Below are 14,529 nucleotides of genomic sequence, written 5' to 3'. Positions count from 1 at the left end.
TTAGAAATAGGCTGGGTGAAATTGAGCAGTCCTGGCTCCAGAAAATACACACACAAACACACAATTCCAACTGAAAAGGACTATTTACTTTCAGGGTAGTGAGCTAGCAAAGGTAGTCAACCATCACTTAAAGCCTCTACCATCCATCTCGTTACCGACGGAGCTACAGAGCCTGGGCTGTCGGCCAGCATCTGGCTCCTCAGTCAGGATTCACCGTTTGCAGGTCCCCGGCTGGGAACCTCTGCACAAAACCCCTCCTGGGGGGCCAGGAGGAACCAGGGCATACACATACCTCCAAGGAAAGTTGCTTCATTTGTCCACAGGGCAAGGTGGGTGGACGTGGGACCACCCTGAAAAGAATGGAGGTTTTTTTCTCTTTCAAATAAGAAAAGGAACTTGGAAATTACTGAGCCTCATGCTGCTTTATGATGTTCTACTTTGGGTCGCGCATGTGGGCACTTGGAAGCTAGAAAAATGCCAAGCTGATATTTGCAAGCTGCTTATGCAAATGTAATCGTGCCAGTGGTGTGTGTTTGTCCAGCCCAGGATCCGAGCCATGCACTGCCATCTCCACAAAGCTTCTGCCTCATTTAATGCACAGAAATTATGTGAGTGGGGAGAAAACAGACCTCAGGGGCAGAGCCTGGAACATGCTGGCATCTCTGTGCTTGGCTCTAAGATGAAAATTGCTGGTTTAGCACCGTGCTTTTGCTAACAGGGCTGGAGGGGCAGCAGGATAGCAAGTGATGGGCAGCAGTCTGGTGCAAGGTGCCGGATTAATCTAGCTGCAGTGGTAGAGCATCATCGTGAGCAGGCAGCAGAGCCTGTGCTGGCTGGTGGGGCTGCTGCTCTGCTCACCTCTGACGAATATTGACATATTTAAACACAATCTCTAGTAGAAAAACACACCCAGATGTTGCTGGCTATTGGGTGACCGGATACCTGATACCTGCAGGACCCACTGTTCCCTTTTCTCTAGGGACTGACATTTACTCTGTGACACCACCATGCGAGTGAACACCCAGGGGCTTCTCGGAACAGATCACGCTCTCCCCAGCGTGTTTATTAACGAGCTCTCGCACCCTTTGCTCCACTGATGATGCTGCCTCGTGGAAACTGGAGCCAAAGCAGGGGGGCAGGCCAACCCAGGGGCTCGGGGAGCCAGAGCACTGCCCCTGACCGGGGACCAAACAGGGCCCTGAACAAACAGGGTGGCTTGAGGCACCCAGTGCCCTGAGGGGAAAGAAAAGTCCTTTAAGCACACCCCACACACACAGCTCTCCATCCCAGGTTCTGTCTTGTCTTGCTCAAAAGCAGGGATAAGTGTGCTGTGACCTTTGTTCTCCCCCATTTCTTCTCCCTCCTTTCCACACCAGCCCTCTGCTCAATGCAGAGATATTTCTCATTACTGTCTCAGGCAAGAGCAGAAAGCAGCTGATGACCAGATCTTCTCACAGCTTTGCCCAGCTGAGGATGTGAGAAACCTCCCAGGGCTCTGGAACTTGGATTTGCAGCAGGCAGGCTGGTACCCTGTAACACACCTACATGTGACGGCTCTTCACCAAACCTGTGCCAGACAAACCAGCCAACTCCAGGGACCTTATTCTGTCTCTGCCTGGGAACTGCCACGCTGTTTTTCGACAGAGGGTTGGTACCTCCTCTCTCAAAGTAGGGCTTTGCAATTACTTCTGCAGTTCAATGCTTGAGCTGTTGCATGAGGAAAAAATACATTAGACAATAAAAGCACCTGAGAACAAATGTAAGTAAAATAATGCATTGGCTGAAAATTTGAATCAAACCATTACCTCAAGGAACAGAAATTGTTATTTAAAAAAAATCGACTTGTTCAAAATATCCCTTTTGAATTTTTGAAATTTTTGGTAGCATGCCAGAAGTTATGTGGCAGAAATGTGGTTCACCTGGCAACATCCACCCAGCTCTATCCCCACTAACAATAAATGGGAAACCACCTCTATTGCTTTATGTCAGAGGTGTCCCAGTCTGGCTTGTCAGCCCTGTTAACTGTGGGCCAGACCCTGCCTGGAGCAGGCAGGAAAATTAGGAGCACTTTCTACCTACGCGGGGAAATTCCACCATGTAAAAGCACTGATCTGATTTGGGGTGGCTCTTCCATGATGATAAAACCGTTATTTGCAATAAACAGCAGAATATGGAGAAATCATTCAGTGCTAATTTCATCCCTAGGCAAACATCCTCCCCAACCTTTCCATCTATGTATAAATGACTACAATTAGGTAGCACCATTGCGAACACGTGTGCATTTATGCATGGAGAAGATATAGAGAGGTTGTTGTGATCATGAACACATATATACATTTTAAACAGACCCCCTACTATATAAGGGGTGTCTCAACAGTTGCCATTACCAGCCTAGATGAAAGGAAGAAACATTCACTTTCAAGCAACATCTGAGCAACTCTCCAGGCAGAAATGGCTCCAGGTACTCTTCTTTATTTCAGTTTACGAGGATTGCCAATGCGGCTACAGGCAGCATTGTGTCCAAAGAAGGGCAATAAAGCTGGTGAAGGGTCTAGAGAACAAGTCTTATTAGGAGCAGCCGTGGGCACTGGGGTTGTTTAGCTTGGAGAAAAGGTGGCTCAGGAGAGACCTTACCACACCCTACAATTACCTTAAAGGAGGCTGTAGCAAGGTGGGGATCGGGCTCTTCTCCCAGGTACTAAGTGGTAAGATGAGGGGAAATCGCCTCAAGTTGTGCCAGGAGAGGTTTAGGTTGGATATTAGAAGAAGTTTCTTTACTGAAAGGGTTGTGTGGCACTGGAATAGGCTGCCCAGGGAAGTGGTTGAGTCACTGTCCCTGGAGGTCTTCAAGAAACATGTAGATGTAGAAGTTAGTAGTATGTTTTCATGGTGGACTTGCCAGTATCAGGTTAAAGGTTGGACTAGATGGTCTTAGTGGTCTCTTCCAACCTGAATGATTCTATGATTCTGATTATGTGCTTTGGGTGATGGAGTATTATGATAGGATGGTACTGTTGCCTATATATGCTCAGTGCCTGCCCCAAATTAAGATGTGGCAACTTAACAATCAATGAAAAAGAATGGCTTTCCCAACAGCATGACTTTTAACCATGGATTGACGCAGGTATTCATTATGCTAATGCAAATGCAAGGGGCATTTAATGCTACAGGCAAGGGGCAAGGAGAGGCTGGAGAACAAGAAGAAAAGACGTGCAAGCCAGAGCAGGAATAGTTATTACTAACATAAATAGTGGCAGGGATATTAAAACTCACATTCAAGGCTTAAGACAGGGATCAGGATGATGTCTAATGCCCATATCCAAGTCCTACAGGCTCCAGGGCATTCCTCCACTGAAGGGTGCTTGTTTGAGATTAACTTTGTGTCCATCTGTACTTACAGTGACCACTTGTGTGAGTTAGATGCTAGGCGTTAATAACCTTTAGACTTGTCAGGGATCACTGGATTCTACAGGTGAGTGCCAGAGAGCAGAAGTTTTCAGTTACGACACAGGTAATGCAATCACTTTTCACCCTAGTGAAGGCAGACAGACAGTTTCATGTCAGCAGCATGGTGTAAAACAAGGCTACAGTGAACTATTCCCAGTCCCTCCCCTGGTACTCACCATCCCATCCGCTCATGCATCATACTCTGTTCATGAAGACAAGACTGACTGAAAAACATGAGCTTGTTAAGGAACAACACAGGGATGCACTGCAGTTTTCATGGAGCAACAATCATTCTTAAGGCAGAAAAGCATTGTTTGTAACACTGGGAGCAGCACAAGCCTCGAGGGCACATCCAGCAAAAGGGGATGGGGTGTCACTGGAGGGCTAAGATCGTGCATGAACACAAACAAGACATTCTTTAGGGTTAGCACAGGCAGAAGAGGCCAGGAAGTAATATGCAGGTGCCACCCTCACTGAAGGACAGTTAACACCACTCCTCTCCACTTTGCTGCAGGGTCGTGGTTTTCTCCTCTCTTCATCACTGTGATCACCCTGGGATTGCAGTGGCCACAAGAAGCTGCCACCTTCCCAGCCATGCCCCTTTCCAACCTGTTTGCCAACGCTGTGCTGAGGGCTCAGCACCTCCACCTCCTGGCCGCAGAGACATACAAAGAGTTCGTAAGTGTCACAGCCTCCGGGCATCTCCTCATTAACCTGATGTTTTCAGGACCATATCACAGCTTCCCACCCAGTCCAGTTTTCTAGAAACAGATGCATTTCAACTACTGGTGTCTCCTGTCAGATCCTGAGGAGGAAAAAGGAGTCTTAATGGGATAGAACCGGCCTCTACCAGCCTGTCTCCTCCTCACAGCTCTCTGCCTCCACCCCTGATCCTCCTCAGGGCCACAGCTGCCCACACCCAAACCCACCACATACAGCCAGCTGCCTCAAAGAGAAACCCAGTCCTGAGAGCTGTGGGGAGCGGCAGGCATTTTGCAACTTTCCTGTGACGGTAACCTATGGCACTGACTTAAAACTATCCAGCTTCTGCTTTGGCCAGGAGCTCAAACAAGGTTGTCTGCTTTGGCCAGAGCTGTTCAAGGGAGTCATCTGCCCCTCAGGAGAATGCAGTCCGCGCGGTCTGTGTTCACCTCAGCACTCTGGCTTAGTGAAAGCAAGACCTATAGGTCCAGCAGCTGCTGTGCCAACCAGCATGTGATTTCCAGCTTCCTACCTGCCAGTCCTGTACAGAGACACACTTCATGTCTCACATTTCTTTCTTGAAAAGAGCAACCTGTCAGGACAGCCTGAGGAAAGAGTCAGCGCTCTTCTCCCAGTACACGGCCAACAGATCTGGGTGTATTTGGGATGTCTCCACAGGAACGCAGCTATATTCCGGAGGACCAGAGACACACCAACAAGAATTCCCAGGCATTCTGTTACTCAGAAACCATCCCAGCTCCCACAGGGAAGGATGATGCCCAGCAGAAATCAGTAAGTTGTCTCCCCTGGGCAAGCACAGAATTCTTTCAAGGAACAGAGGGTTTCCATCTGTGAGCACTTCAGTGCTTGCTGAGGTATCACTCCTCTCTCCTTTTACTATTTACGCCTGCATGCAAAAGAAAAGACACCTTTGGGTTAGACTATAAATCATACCCCCACCCCAAAGAGAGTAACTGTTGTCAGAAAAGGATGTATGTCTGTCTGATGCTCCTCAGTCTTTAACATTTGCTAAAGGTGCAGAAGCAGGGGCACACCCATGGGTCACCTCTGGGCTGTTTCAGAAGGAGCAAGACACACAGGTAACATTACAGAACACCTCACCTGCACACCTTTCACCCCCTTTTTTAATTTCAGGATATGGAGCTTCTTCGGTTTTCACTGGTTCTCATCCAGTCCTGGCTGACCCCAGTGCAATACCTAAGCAAGGTGTTTACAAACAATCTGGTTTTTGGCACCTCAGACAGAGTGTTTGAAAAACTAAAGGACCTAGAAGAAGGGATCCAAGCTCTGATGAGGGTAAGTTGCAGTAGGTAGCATGATTACGGAGTAACAAAGATCGCCTAAACACAGGGCACTGAGCTCTCAGGGTCTTCTACAGGATCCAAAGACCATGAGAAGTCTCCCCACCTTCCACTCCAAAAAACATTGGCATCCTTTGAACTTTGCTTACTTTAACATAGTCACATCACAACACTCCACTGCACACAATTCATCACTGGGAGCATGAGAAAACTTATACCAGATGTTAACAGCACTGCCATAACCTGCATAGCAGCACAGGCCAGGAAGATCACAACAGTCTAGACTCAGTCTTTACAAACCCAGCACCAAACAATACTCCATTGGTTAAACTTGCTGTTAAACCTGATGTTTGCCCTATCTCCCCAGAAAACACTTTAAAGTGAAGCAAATTTTGCAGAGCTCTGCATCCTGACTTCCAAGACTCAAGACATTTTATAAAAACAACTCATATAAGTCTGTGTACCGATGGAAGCTTATACTCTGATGTTTCTCTCTTATATTACATTTAAACTAACCTAGCACGCAGACAACTGACAGCTGGAGAATGTTCTTCAGAAAGATTACTTTTGGCTTTGTTGTTTTAAATGACATTACTTATTGTCTGTCAGGATCCCATCTTAGATTTGCTCAGCATCACCACAGCTAGAGCCCCAAGACCTGTCTCCATGTGATGTCAGTCTGGACGATGATTTTCATCATCTAGCACCTAAATAACTACAAAAGTCAGGCACAGAGAGTAAACAGAGATCTTCTGTCCTGACTGTAGTCTGTAGCATTTCCAGGTTTTGCTCTCCGTTTGATATAAGTTTGGGCAATGGGAAGCAGTACACAGTAACCAGGTAATGATCACTCTTTAGCCTTTTAACACCCTGTTTACTGAACAAAAACGGTTCCGTTGACCGAATCAGCTGGCAAGCAAAGCAGGGCAGGAGGAGAGGCGGCCTGCAGCTCCAGATGCACATGGCTTGGGTCTGGCTTCAAGCTCTGGTCACTGGAAAAGTGTGAGGAAAGAGAGCGTTACTGACCCCTCTCATGACCTCCTCCTCTCCAGTGGCTACGGCCGGACTCTGCTTCCCTGCCCCACTTTTAAGAGCCCCTGGTGCGAGCTCAGCCCCGGCCCTTTCCCTCCTGCAGGAGCTGGAGGACCGGAGCCCGCGGGGCCCGCAGCTCCTCAAGCCCACCTACGACAAGTTCGACATCCACCTGCGCAACGAGGACGCCCTGCTGAAGAACTACGGCCTGCTCTCCTGCTTCAAGAAGGACCTGCACAAGGTGGAGACCTACCTGAAGGTGATGAAGTGCCGCCGCTTCGGAGAGAGCAACTGCACCATCTGAGGCCGGGACGGCCGCCCTCCATCCCGGCCCCTCGCCGCGGGCCTGCCCCGTCCCCTCTCACGAAAATCGCTCTGCCCCGAGGAGAATAAACCCGCTACCGCTGAGCTGTGCCCGTCTGCCTGCCTGGGGGGACGGGGGGGCGGATATGGGGCGCTTTTCCCCCGTACCACACACACACACAGCCCCGCCGGGCCTGCGCACCCGGCCTGGGCGGGCAGGGCCGGGGAGGCGGCGGGGAGCGGGGCGGGCCGGGGCCGGGGGCCGGGCCCTGGGCGGCGGGGAGGGCTCCGGCCATGGCCGAGGTGCTGGCGTTCAGGGTGCCCGCGGGGAGCGCCCACACGCTGCTGGTCTGGGGGCTGGAGCCGGCGCCGGGCCTGGAGGTGAGGCTGGGCCTGGGGCTGGGGCTGGGGCTGGGGCTGGGGCTGGGGCCGGGACCGGGACCCCCGCGGGTCCCCCCGGGGCTCGGGAGCGGGGTCGGGACCCCCCGGACCTCCCCCCGGGGCTGGGGAGCGGGGTCGGGACCCCCTGGGTCCCCCCGAGGCTTGGGAGCAGGGTCGGGCTCCGTAGAGGACTCTCCCTAAGCAGACCTAAGGCCCCCGTCCCCCCACCAGCACTTGGCCACTTCTCCCATCATCTTCCCTGTGTGCTAACACGCTTTTTAACACCACCACCCCTTCTTTTTTATTTTTTTTTTAAATCGTGTTTTAATTCCCTTGAGGCACTCAGGGCAACTGCGAGGAGGGTGGCAGGCTGCCGCAGGGTGATTTCTGCCCCTGTAGTCTGCAAAGCAAAACTAGGAGACCAAAATGTCCAGGAGCTGGAACAAAATCCCTTTAGCCTGCAAAATATTGTGCTAGTGTTTAACTGAAAGTCTCAACAAAACAGCATGGCCACATAAAGCAGGATGGAAGAGAGTAAGAAGCAGTCAGGGATGAGGATAACCCACGGGACTGGAAACACCACGTCTGGCTGCTCTCCTCCTGGGTCAGAGGCTGGAAGATACTGCTCATGAGACACCGGGGTCAGGGGTCCCATCAGGCTGAGCTTGTTTTTATGGGGAAAGCCTCATCTCCAGTCTTGCTGCTTATTCCAGGGTTCATTGCCATTATACAGAGGGAACAGTAATGAAATATTCCTTGTTTTCTAGGTAACTAGGTCCTGTCTCTGTCAGGGTTGCTTGTTCCCTGGAATACCAGTGGATGTTCTTCAAAAGACCCTTTTTTTTCTCATTTTTCCTCAGCATTCCCTGTTTTCAGTGTTTTCAAAATTTGGGCTGCTGTACTCCGTGCGAGCACACAGAAACGCTGCTGTGGCAGGGCCTGGGTATTACGCCATCATCAAGTTTTACTCAGACAGAGATGCCAGCAGAGCCCAGCGTGCGTGCAATGGGCAGAGGCTGTTCCAGAAATCTCCTTTGAAGGTAAGCAAGGCCACAGATGAGCCACTTACAGCATTCAGTACTGCAACTTCCAACAGTAGGGTAGAATCACAGAAAATATTTTTTGTTCTCAGTGATGTTCCCTGTGCCTTTCATCAAAGGTTAGCTAACTTTTTGCTGCATGCCTTGCAGTCGTGACATCACCTGCCACTGGCTCCCAGGTAGCACTTAAGGAGAAAAATTCCAGCATCTCTCTGTTTGTGCACCCTGTTCCTGGGTAACCAATATTTCATGCATATCAGATATACTTGTGCTGTTAGGAAATAGGTAATGTACGTATATCTCTCCCAGAGCCATCAATGGTGTGTCCACAGTGGAAACCTTGCAAGCAGAGCCTTGCTAACCACGTTTCTTCTTTCCTGAACAGGTTTGTGTTTGCACCAAGCAGAAGGGACTTCAGCAACAAGTCCTTGCTCTCAACAGCAACAAGTGCCAGGAATTGGCCAACCACTACCTTGGCTTTAATGGCTGGTCCAGTCGCATTATCACGGTAAGGGGCCCTTTATATTCATTCACCATCTTTCCCCTTTCTCTTTCCATCCCCTATTCTGAATTAGAGCTGTTGGTGGAATAAACAGAATTGTCCTCAAATCAGCAAATAATGAAGACAGCTCCAGGAGCTGCAGCTTTGGTTTTGCGGTTTTTATGAAAGCTTAGGGAGAAAAGATTGCTGTGGGTGAGGGCATTGGCTGAGCTTCTGTTTATACAAATGGGGTCATCAGGTTTTCATGCAAGTGTGATTAAAGTAGTGTCAGGGCTTGTCTTCGCATGCTGGAAGTGTGTGAGTTGTCTGAGACTCCAGAAGATGGGGACTATGAGCCATTTCTAAAATAGGATCAAAACAGTAAGCATCCCTGTTCTGCCTCCACCATGTGCTACCTACCACCTTGGAGTCACACACTTTGCAGAGAAGGTCTGTACTATGCAAGCAAAGGCCTAAGTGGTCACAATACCCCTTCCTATTCCATCTTAATTAATTATTTGTGGTCTTCCCAACAGCTGCAGAATGTATCAGGCTTTGATGATGAGAACGGGGACCTGGGAAAGATATTACAGAAGCGATCTGTGAAATACCTGGGTGCTGTGGAAGTGACACTGCCCAACCACGGGGTATGCACCAGGGGAGTTGGCCTCGGCGAGGCAGACATTGAAAACAGTGAAGGTACATTTTGCATGCAGATAAAAGTTTCTTCTAGCACCTTTCACAAACACTGGTCAATCTTGTTTCCACAGTTTGTGGATCTGATGTAGTATATTAATTTAGCTGGAGACAAGGATCTGTGCAGGGACTTGTGCACTGCTGTGTTGCTGTACAGCAAGGGATTCTGAGCATGCCTCTTCCCTCCCTGTGTCATGCCAGGAACACTTACCTCCCCTGTAGGTTCTCATCCTCTCACCTGTAAGGCTATTCATTCCCCACCATGATCACTCCTGATGTAGCCATACTATATGATTCTAAAGAAATTTTGTGTCTGTGACGCGGCTCTGATGTCAACTGGGCTCCCCATTGCCAGCTGCCCTGGGCAGGATCCTGACCCAGGGCTGAGGACTGTGTGCTGCTTAGGGTTGACCCATCAAGGCTTTGTGAAGGTGCTGCCACACAGCCAACAACTCCCAAAATAAAAGCAGCTTTCTTACCAGATCCATAAAGCTGTGTTTGCTTTCATTTCCTAGTACAATGCAGCTGGTGTGCTTCATATGCAGATTTTCATCTTAATAACATGCTGTTTGTTTGGTATAGATCCTCTTGAGTTTGTCACAGCCACAAGAAGAGTTCAGAAACTCGCAGTTGGGAAAGCTTTGTCTAGCGCCTTTCAGAAGATACTCCTCGTAGTTTTAGGTAAGGCCTATTTTTGTATTAAACACTGGGGTGTTTAAACTAATGATATGACTTCCGTGGTAATTGATGTGAATTCTCAGGATTCACTGTATGGAGGATCTCAGAATTCATCTTGTGTTGTGGTCTTCACTGATGTAACGCTGAAGAGTAGTTTCACCATATAAGCTATGTGAGTGAAAGGAGCTGGATTTTTTTTTTATGATAAAGACACTGAAACTGTTTCAAAAAATACAAATGCTTGAAGTATAAACCCTGGCTTTATGCTTAAGCCAGGGTCTAAGGTAGAGCTTATTAGCACAGTATGTGTGCATGCTGAATGGGGATGTGAAGAATTTCTAGTTCCAGGGGTAATGTGAACTGAATTGCAGAGCTTTGCACACTCGTGACCTGGTTCCAAACCAGTCAGGTGCTATCAATGGTCCCTGCCCCACTGTTGTGTTCAGAGCTGCATATTTGGGCCTGCTCTCTCCTTTATCATAGAAGCTGGCTCTATGTCTATACAGAAACTGCTAGATCTGCTTCTTCTGGGTTCCAGGTCTTGTGCTTTCTGAGCTTTTAGATGACACCTGTTTGTGTGGGATCTGAGTACTTTAGTCTGTAATGCATTCAACTTCAGGACAGACTCTCATGTAATCAGGTCAGTGCCGCTATCCTCACTTCACAGAGCGGGGACTTTGTCAGTAAACACCATCTCATGCTGTGGTACTGATACAGCAAACCATTTGAGCAGGAACTTAAATTCTGTTGAATTCAGCAGGATTTATATAATCTGCCAGCATCCTTCCCTGGATTCTTTAAGGTATTCCTTAGAAAAGTGAGTATTTAGGTGTTTTGCAGTGCTTCCTGCCTTTCGGTCCATCACATACACAAAGACCGGTAATTAATATGCTCCATCTTCTCCACAGATTTCTGCTTCCTTACTTTCAGTTTCCAATCCATTTAGTCAGAGCCTTTCAGTTTTTTGCAGAGTAGACAGGCAGGCAAGCCAGAGAAAGAAGCAGTTCTGCAGATCCACACCGCATTACACAATGCAGTAACTAGCACTCTTTTCCTCTGTACCTCATAATTACCATGACAAAACCTTCAGCTCTTTCCTTCCTCAGCTCTCAGAACTCCAGCACTCCTGGAAGTGGCACCGCCCAATCCTGCTTACACAGAAGCTTGCTTGACAGTAGAAAGATCAAACCCTTTATTTCTGAGTCCAGGCATGGCAGCAGGAATCAGAAGCTCTGTCCACATCTGTAGTAATGCTGCAGCCCATAAGCACTTCTTAAACCATTACCAAGAGATTAATTTTCCACAGTAAAACAGTTATATTACTTAAGAAAATAAATTAGAGCCCCACATTATGCTAAGGGACAACAAAATGACCTGTTCCTTGCACACTCATTCAGAGCAGCCAACCACTCTGAAAGCATTATGAGGTAGAATTGTCCCATTTGGAGCTGAGGGTAGGTTTATTGTCATTATGCACACTAACCATATCTCTGGCTGTTTATTTTGTGTGCTTATTTCAGAGAATGGTAAAGTGGCTGTGGAGTACAACCACACTCAAGAGGAGCCCACAGACTCCTTAACAGAAGAGGAACTGAAGGGGCTTGTTCAGGTAAGACCAGCAGATGTTTAGCTTTTGCATAGTATCTGTATCTAGAGATCAGAGAGATACAGCTATCAACTGTTACAACCATTCACATCCTCTTTTTATGCAATTACCTCTTTCAAATTTCAGAAAGTAATCACATCTGGGAATTGTATAGCAGCACACTAAGGTTATAAAACTCGTACTCTCCCAGGCAACTCTGTGTAGAAATGCATGTATATTTTAGCACAGGAATCGTATAGTCACAGAATGTTTATGATTGGAGGGACCTTGAAAGATCAACTAGTCCAGTCCCCCTCTTGGAGCAGGAAAGTAAGCAGTTACGTTACAGGACTGTTAAAGGGCAGGTTGATAGGTCTGACACATGACAGTGCCAAAGCCTGCTCTTCATAGAATCTGTGAAAGTGAAAATCCCAGTAAAGTTACAGTAGGTTAGATCAAATGATTTTTTAATAAGTTCTTTAATAAATACAACTGCCTATCTAGAAATCTCCTTTGTGAATTTATATTTATCCCAGGGAAAGATAGCTAAAAGCTTTGGTAAAATCCTTGCAGGTAATTGTGGGATCTGTTAGCATGCACCAAACAAAAATACCCAAGTATAACAGTAAAACTTTAATAATCATGCAGAGTGAGATGAGTTCTGAATGCCAGCTTTTTCATACAACCAGTCCTGAGCAGATTTTTATCTCCCTTCATTTGAAAAATGCTATTTACCAGAGATGGTTGGTGCTCTTTTGAAAGCAAGCATCAGTCTCACATGGTGCATCAGCGACACATACAGCACAGTGTCAACTCCTCCTGCAGTTTGCATGAAGGAAGTGTCTAATTAGCCTTGTGACACATTTGATGACACTGAGTCACCTAGTGTCCACGGGCAGAACTGTCTTCCTTTCTTACTGAAAAGTAACTAAAATATGAGGTATTTTTGTGTGTGAAGTAACTAATGTCTACCCCATCTGTTTTTTTCAGTCAAGATGATTCAATTTCTGTAATTTTGTTCTCTCTGCATTTTCCTCTGTATTGCCTCTTCTATCTGACTTCTTTTAAACCCACAGAGAAATGTCCTAACATGCAGTGACCATAAAAGAAGTGTGCAGAGAAAACCTACTGCTTCCCTAACCCCTGTTTGAACAAGAGTCATGCCTCACTTCTGCAGCCACCTCACTTTCCTGGTGTTGGTGTGGGGGAGTTAATTCATCTCTCTCTCTGCAAGGCACCTACCAGGCTGATGAGGCTAGCTTACAGACAGGAATTTGGAAGGACTTGCTTGGGAGGAGAGCTTCTGGGTGTCATTTTTGGTTCATTTTATTGTGATGCTGCTCAGTATTTCCAAAACAGAAATGTTCCTGAATTTGTAAATTTTATGGAGGCCATCTTTTATACATGGTAAAAATACACTGTGTTTCTAGGTGCAGACATAAGAAGCAAAAATTTGTAGAGGAAGAAATTTACTCTTGGATTTCTCTCCCCAGGTCAATGAATTGCCCTTGGAACAGTTTGACCTCGAAGAAGAAGTTTTTTCTGATCTGAGTTTTGATGATGAGTTCCCTAGCTGGGGGATGTCATCTAATTAGTGCAGGTCTCTCTTCAGATCATTTCCAAAAGGTCTGTAGCGTTTGATTAGGAATGAAAGTCTAAAGCCGTGCAATGACGTATGCCTCATCTCCAATGTTTTATTTTTCTCTAAATACAGAACAGCAAAAGAAATGGGCAGTAAACTTACTGTTACTAAAATTAAGCCCAAAAATGTATGCTGTTTCTGGAGAGGAAGTGATTTCCTGTCAGCTTATCCAGGTCAGCTATATCTGGAAGCCAGCTTACCTGCACAGTTATTATTTAGACAGCAAAACAGATGTGCATAGCACTTACAGAAAAATAAAATGAACAAGACCTCGCTGCAAGAGCCTGCAGCTCAGGTTAGCTCTGATCTGCAGGAGAAAGTCAGAGGCAGGGAGAGATGTCTCACCAGCAGGAGTAGATCTGATACTTACACATCTGTGCACAGGCACAGAAAAAAAATACTTCTCTAGGTGAAATTTCACTTAAAGAGATAAGCCTAACTCCTGTGTTGATGTATTGAACCAAGCAGTTGGGACATTATTACAATTTAAAGCAGATTCTTTTTAACTTAAAACATATGTTTTTTATTAAATTGAGAAAAATCTTATTTTGTATTTCTGTTCGTGATACATGAATTTTTGAGGCAGCATATTCAGTGGGAAGGTACATTGAGCTCCCAAGCTCACAAGGGCATGTGGTGGTAGAGGGAATGCGTATTTCATAACAAACCCCTGCTCAGATTTTTTGCCTTCTGTCTTTGGTAAAAAGACAACTGAAGAATGGGAAAGCTCAGGGAAGACCCATGAAAATGACTGCAGGTCTGGAGTACAAATGTTGAAATGAGAAGAGTGTGGCATATTTATTTAACAAAAATAAATAAATAAATAAATAAATAAATAAAAGTGATTTAATCCAGGACTACATGGCTCTGCAAGGAGAAGACACCCAATACTGGTTGAGTTTTTTAACCTGGAAGGCAAAGGTGAAACAAGATCCAGTGGCTGGGAGCTGAATTTAGAAAAATTGAAATGGGAAGTAAGATGCAACGTTTTACAAGTGGAAATAATTAAGCATGAGAGCAGACCTCGGAGGGATGTGGTAAAACCTCCATCATGGCAAGTTCTCAGGAGATCATATTTATAAAATGAAACACTGGCTGCAAATTACCCAGCTTCCTCTTTCTTATTATTCACATTGGAAATACTTGTTGATGATGTGAAATTAAAGCCCCATTGCTCTGTTTCCTATCAGCATGCTTTATAACTCATCTTTTGAGTGGAA

The 14,529-nt window shown here is 46.6% G+C and overlaps 1 protein-coding gene and 1 long non-coding RNA gene across 9 annotated transcripts; one reads left to right on the top strand and one right to left on the bottom strand.

Annotated features, from left to right (window-relative positions):
* Positions 1–64: 64 nt before the first annotated feature.
* On the bottom strand, positions 65–7,030 carry LOC137844514 (uncharacterized). Of its 5 annotated transcripts, none has more exons than XR_011089925.1 (4): positions 6,757–7,030; positions 3,624–6,463; positions 3,274–3,532; positions 65–1,707 (listed from the first exon to the last, which is right to left on the bottom strand). It is a non-coding gene; the product is annotated as an uncharacterized lncRNA (long non-coding RNA). The 5 variants fall into 5 exon arrangements; XR_011089927.1 differs by having other exon boundaries at positions 65–3,532; positions 3,624–4,252; positions 4,682–6,463; XR_011089926.1 differs by having other exon boundaries at positions 65–3,532; positions 3,624–5,056; positions 5,272–6,463.
* On the top strand, positions 6,487–14,498 carry LOC137844510 (RAD52 motif-containing protein 1-like). 4 transcript variants are annotated; one of them, XM_068660960.1, is made up of 8 exons: positions 6,490–6,762; positions 8,048–8,227; positions 8,613–8,735; positions 9,245–9,407; positions 9,987–10,085; positions 11,603–11,691; positions 13,161–13,293; positions 14,165–14,498. In XM_068660960.1, exons 1-7 carry the CDS (start codon positions 6,505–6,507, stop codon positions 13,260–13,262), a joined length of 1,014 nt encoding a protein of 337 aa, XP_068517061.1. In that variant the 5' UTR covers positions 6,490–6,504; the 3' UTR covers positions 13,263–13,293; positions 14,165–14,498. The 4 variants fall into 4 exon arrangements, 3 of the variants coding, with proteins under 3 accessions (XP_068517061.1, XP_068517060.1, XP_068517063.1); XR_011089923.1 differs by lacking the exons at positions 13,161–13,293; positions 14,165–14,498 and adding an exon at positions 10,621–10,722 and having other exon boundaries at positions 6,487–6,762; positions 11,603–11,685; XM_068660959.1 differs by lacking the exon at positions 14,165–14,498 and having other exon boundaries at positions 13,161–13,855.
* The last annotated feature ends 31 nt before the right edge of the window (positions 14,499–14,529 follow it).

This window comes from Anas acuta, chromosome 25 (assembly GCF_963932015.1).
Source record: "Anas acuta chromosome 25, bAnaAcu1.1, whole genome shotgun sequence".
NCBI lineage: Eukaryota > Metazoa > Chordata > Aves > Anseriformes > Anatidae > Anas > Anas acuta.
Note: the sequence above shows the minus strand (reverse complement) of the source record. Positions and strands in the feature narration are given on the sequence as shown.

Bases quoted from the DNA above. Each gene is read 5' to 3' on its own strand.
- LOC137844510 (XM_068660960.1), top strand. From the start codon at position 6,505: ATGACCTCCTCCTCTCCAGTGGCTACGGCCGGACTCTGCTTCCCTGCC. The intron at 8,736-9,244 runs GTAAGGGGCCCT...TCTTCCCAACAG, and splicing joins GGTCCAGTCGCATTATCACG to CTGCAGAATGTATCAGGCTT. The intron at 10,086-11,602 runs GTAAGGCCTATT...TGCTTATTTCAG, and splicing joins GATACTCCTCGTAGTTTTAG to AGAATGGTAAAGTGGCTGTG.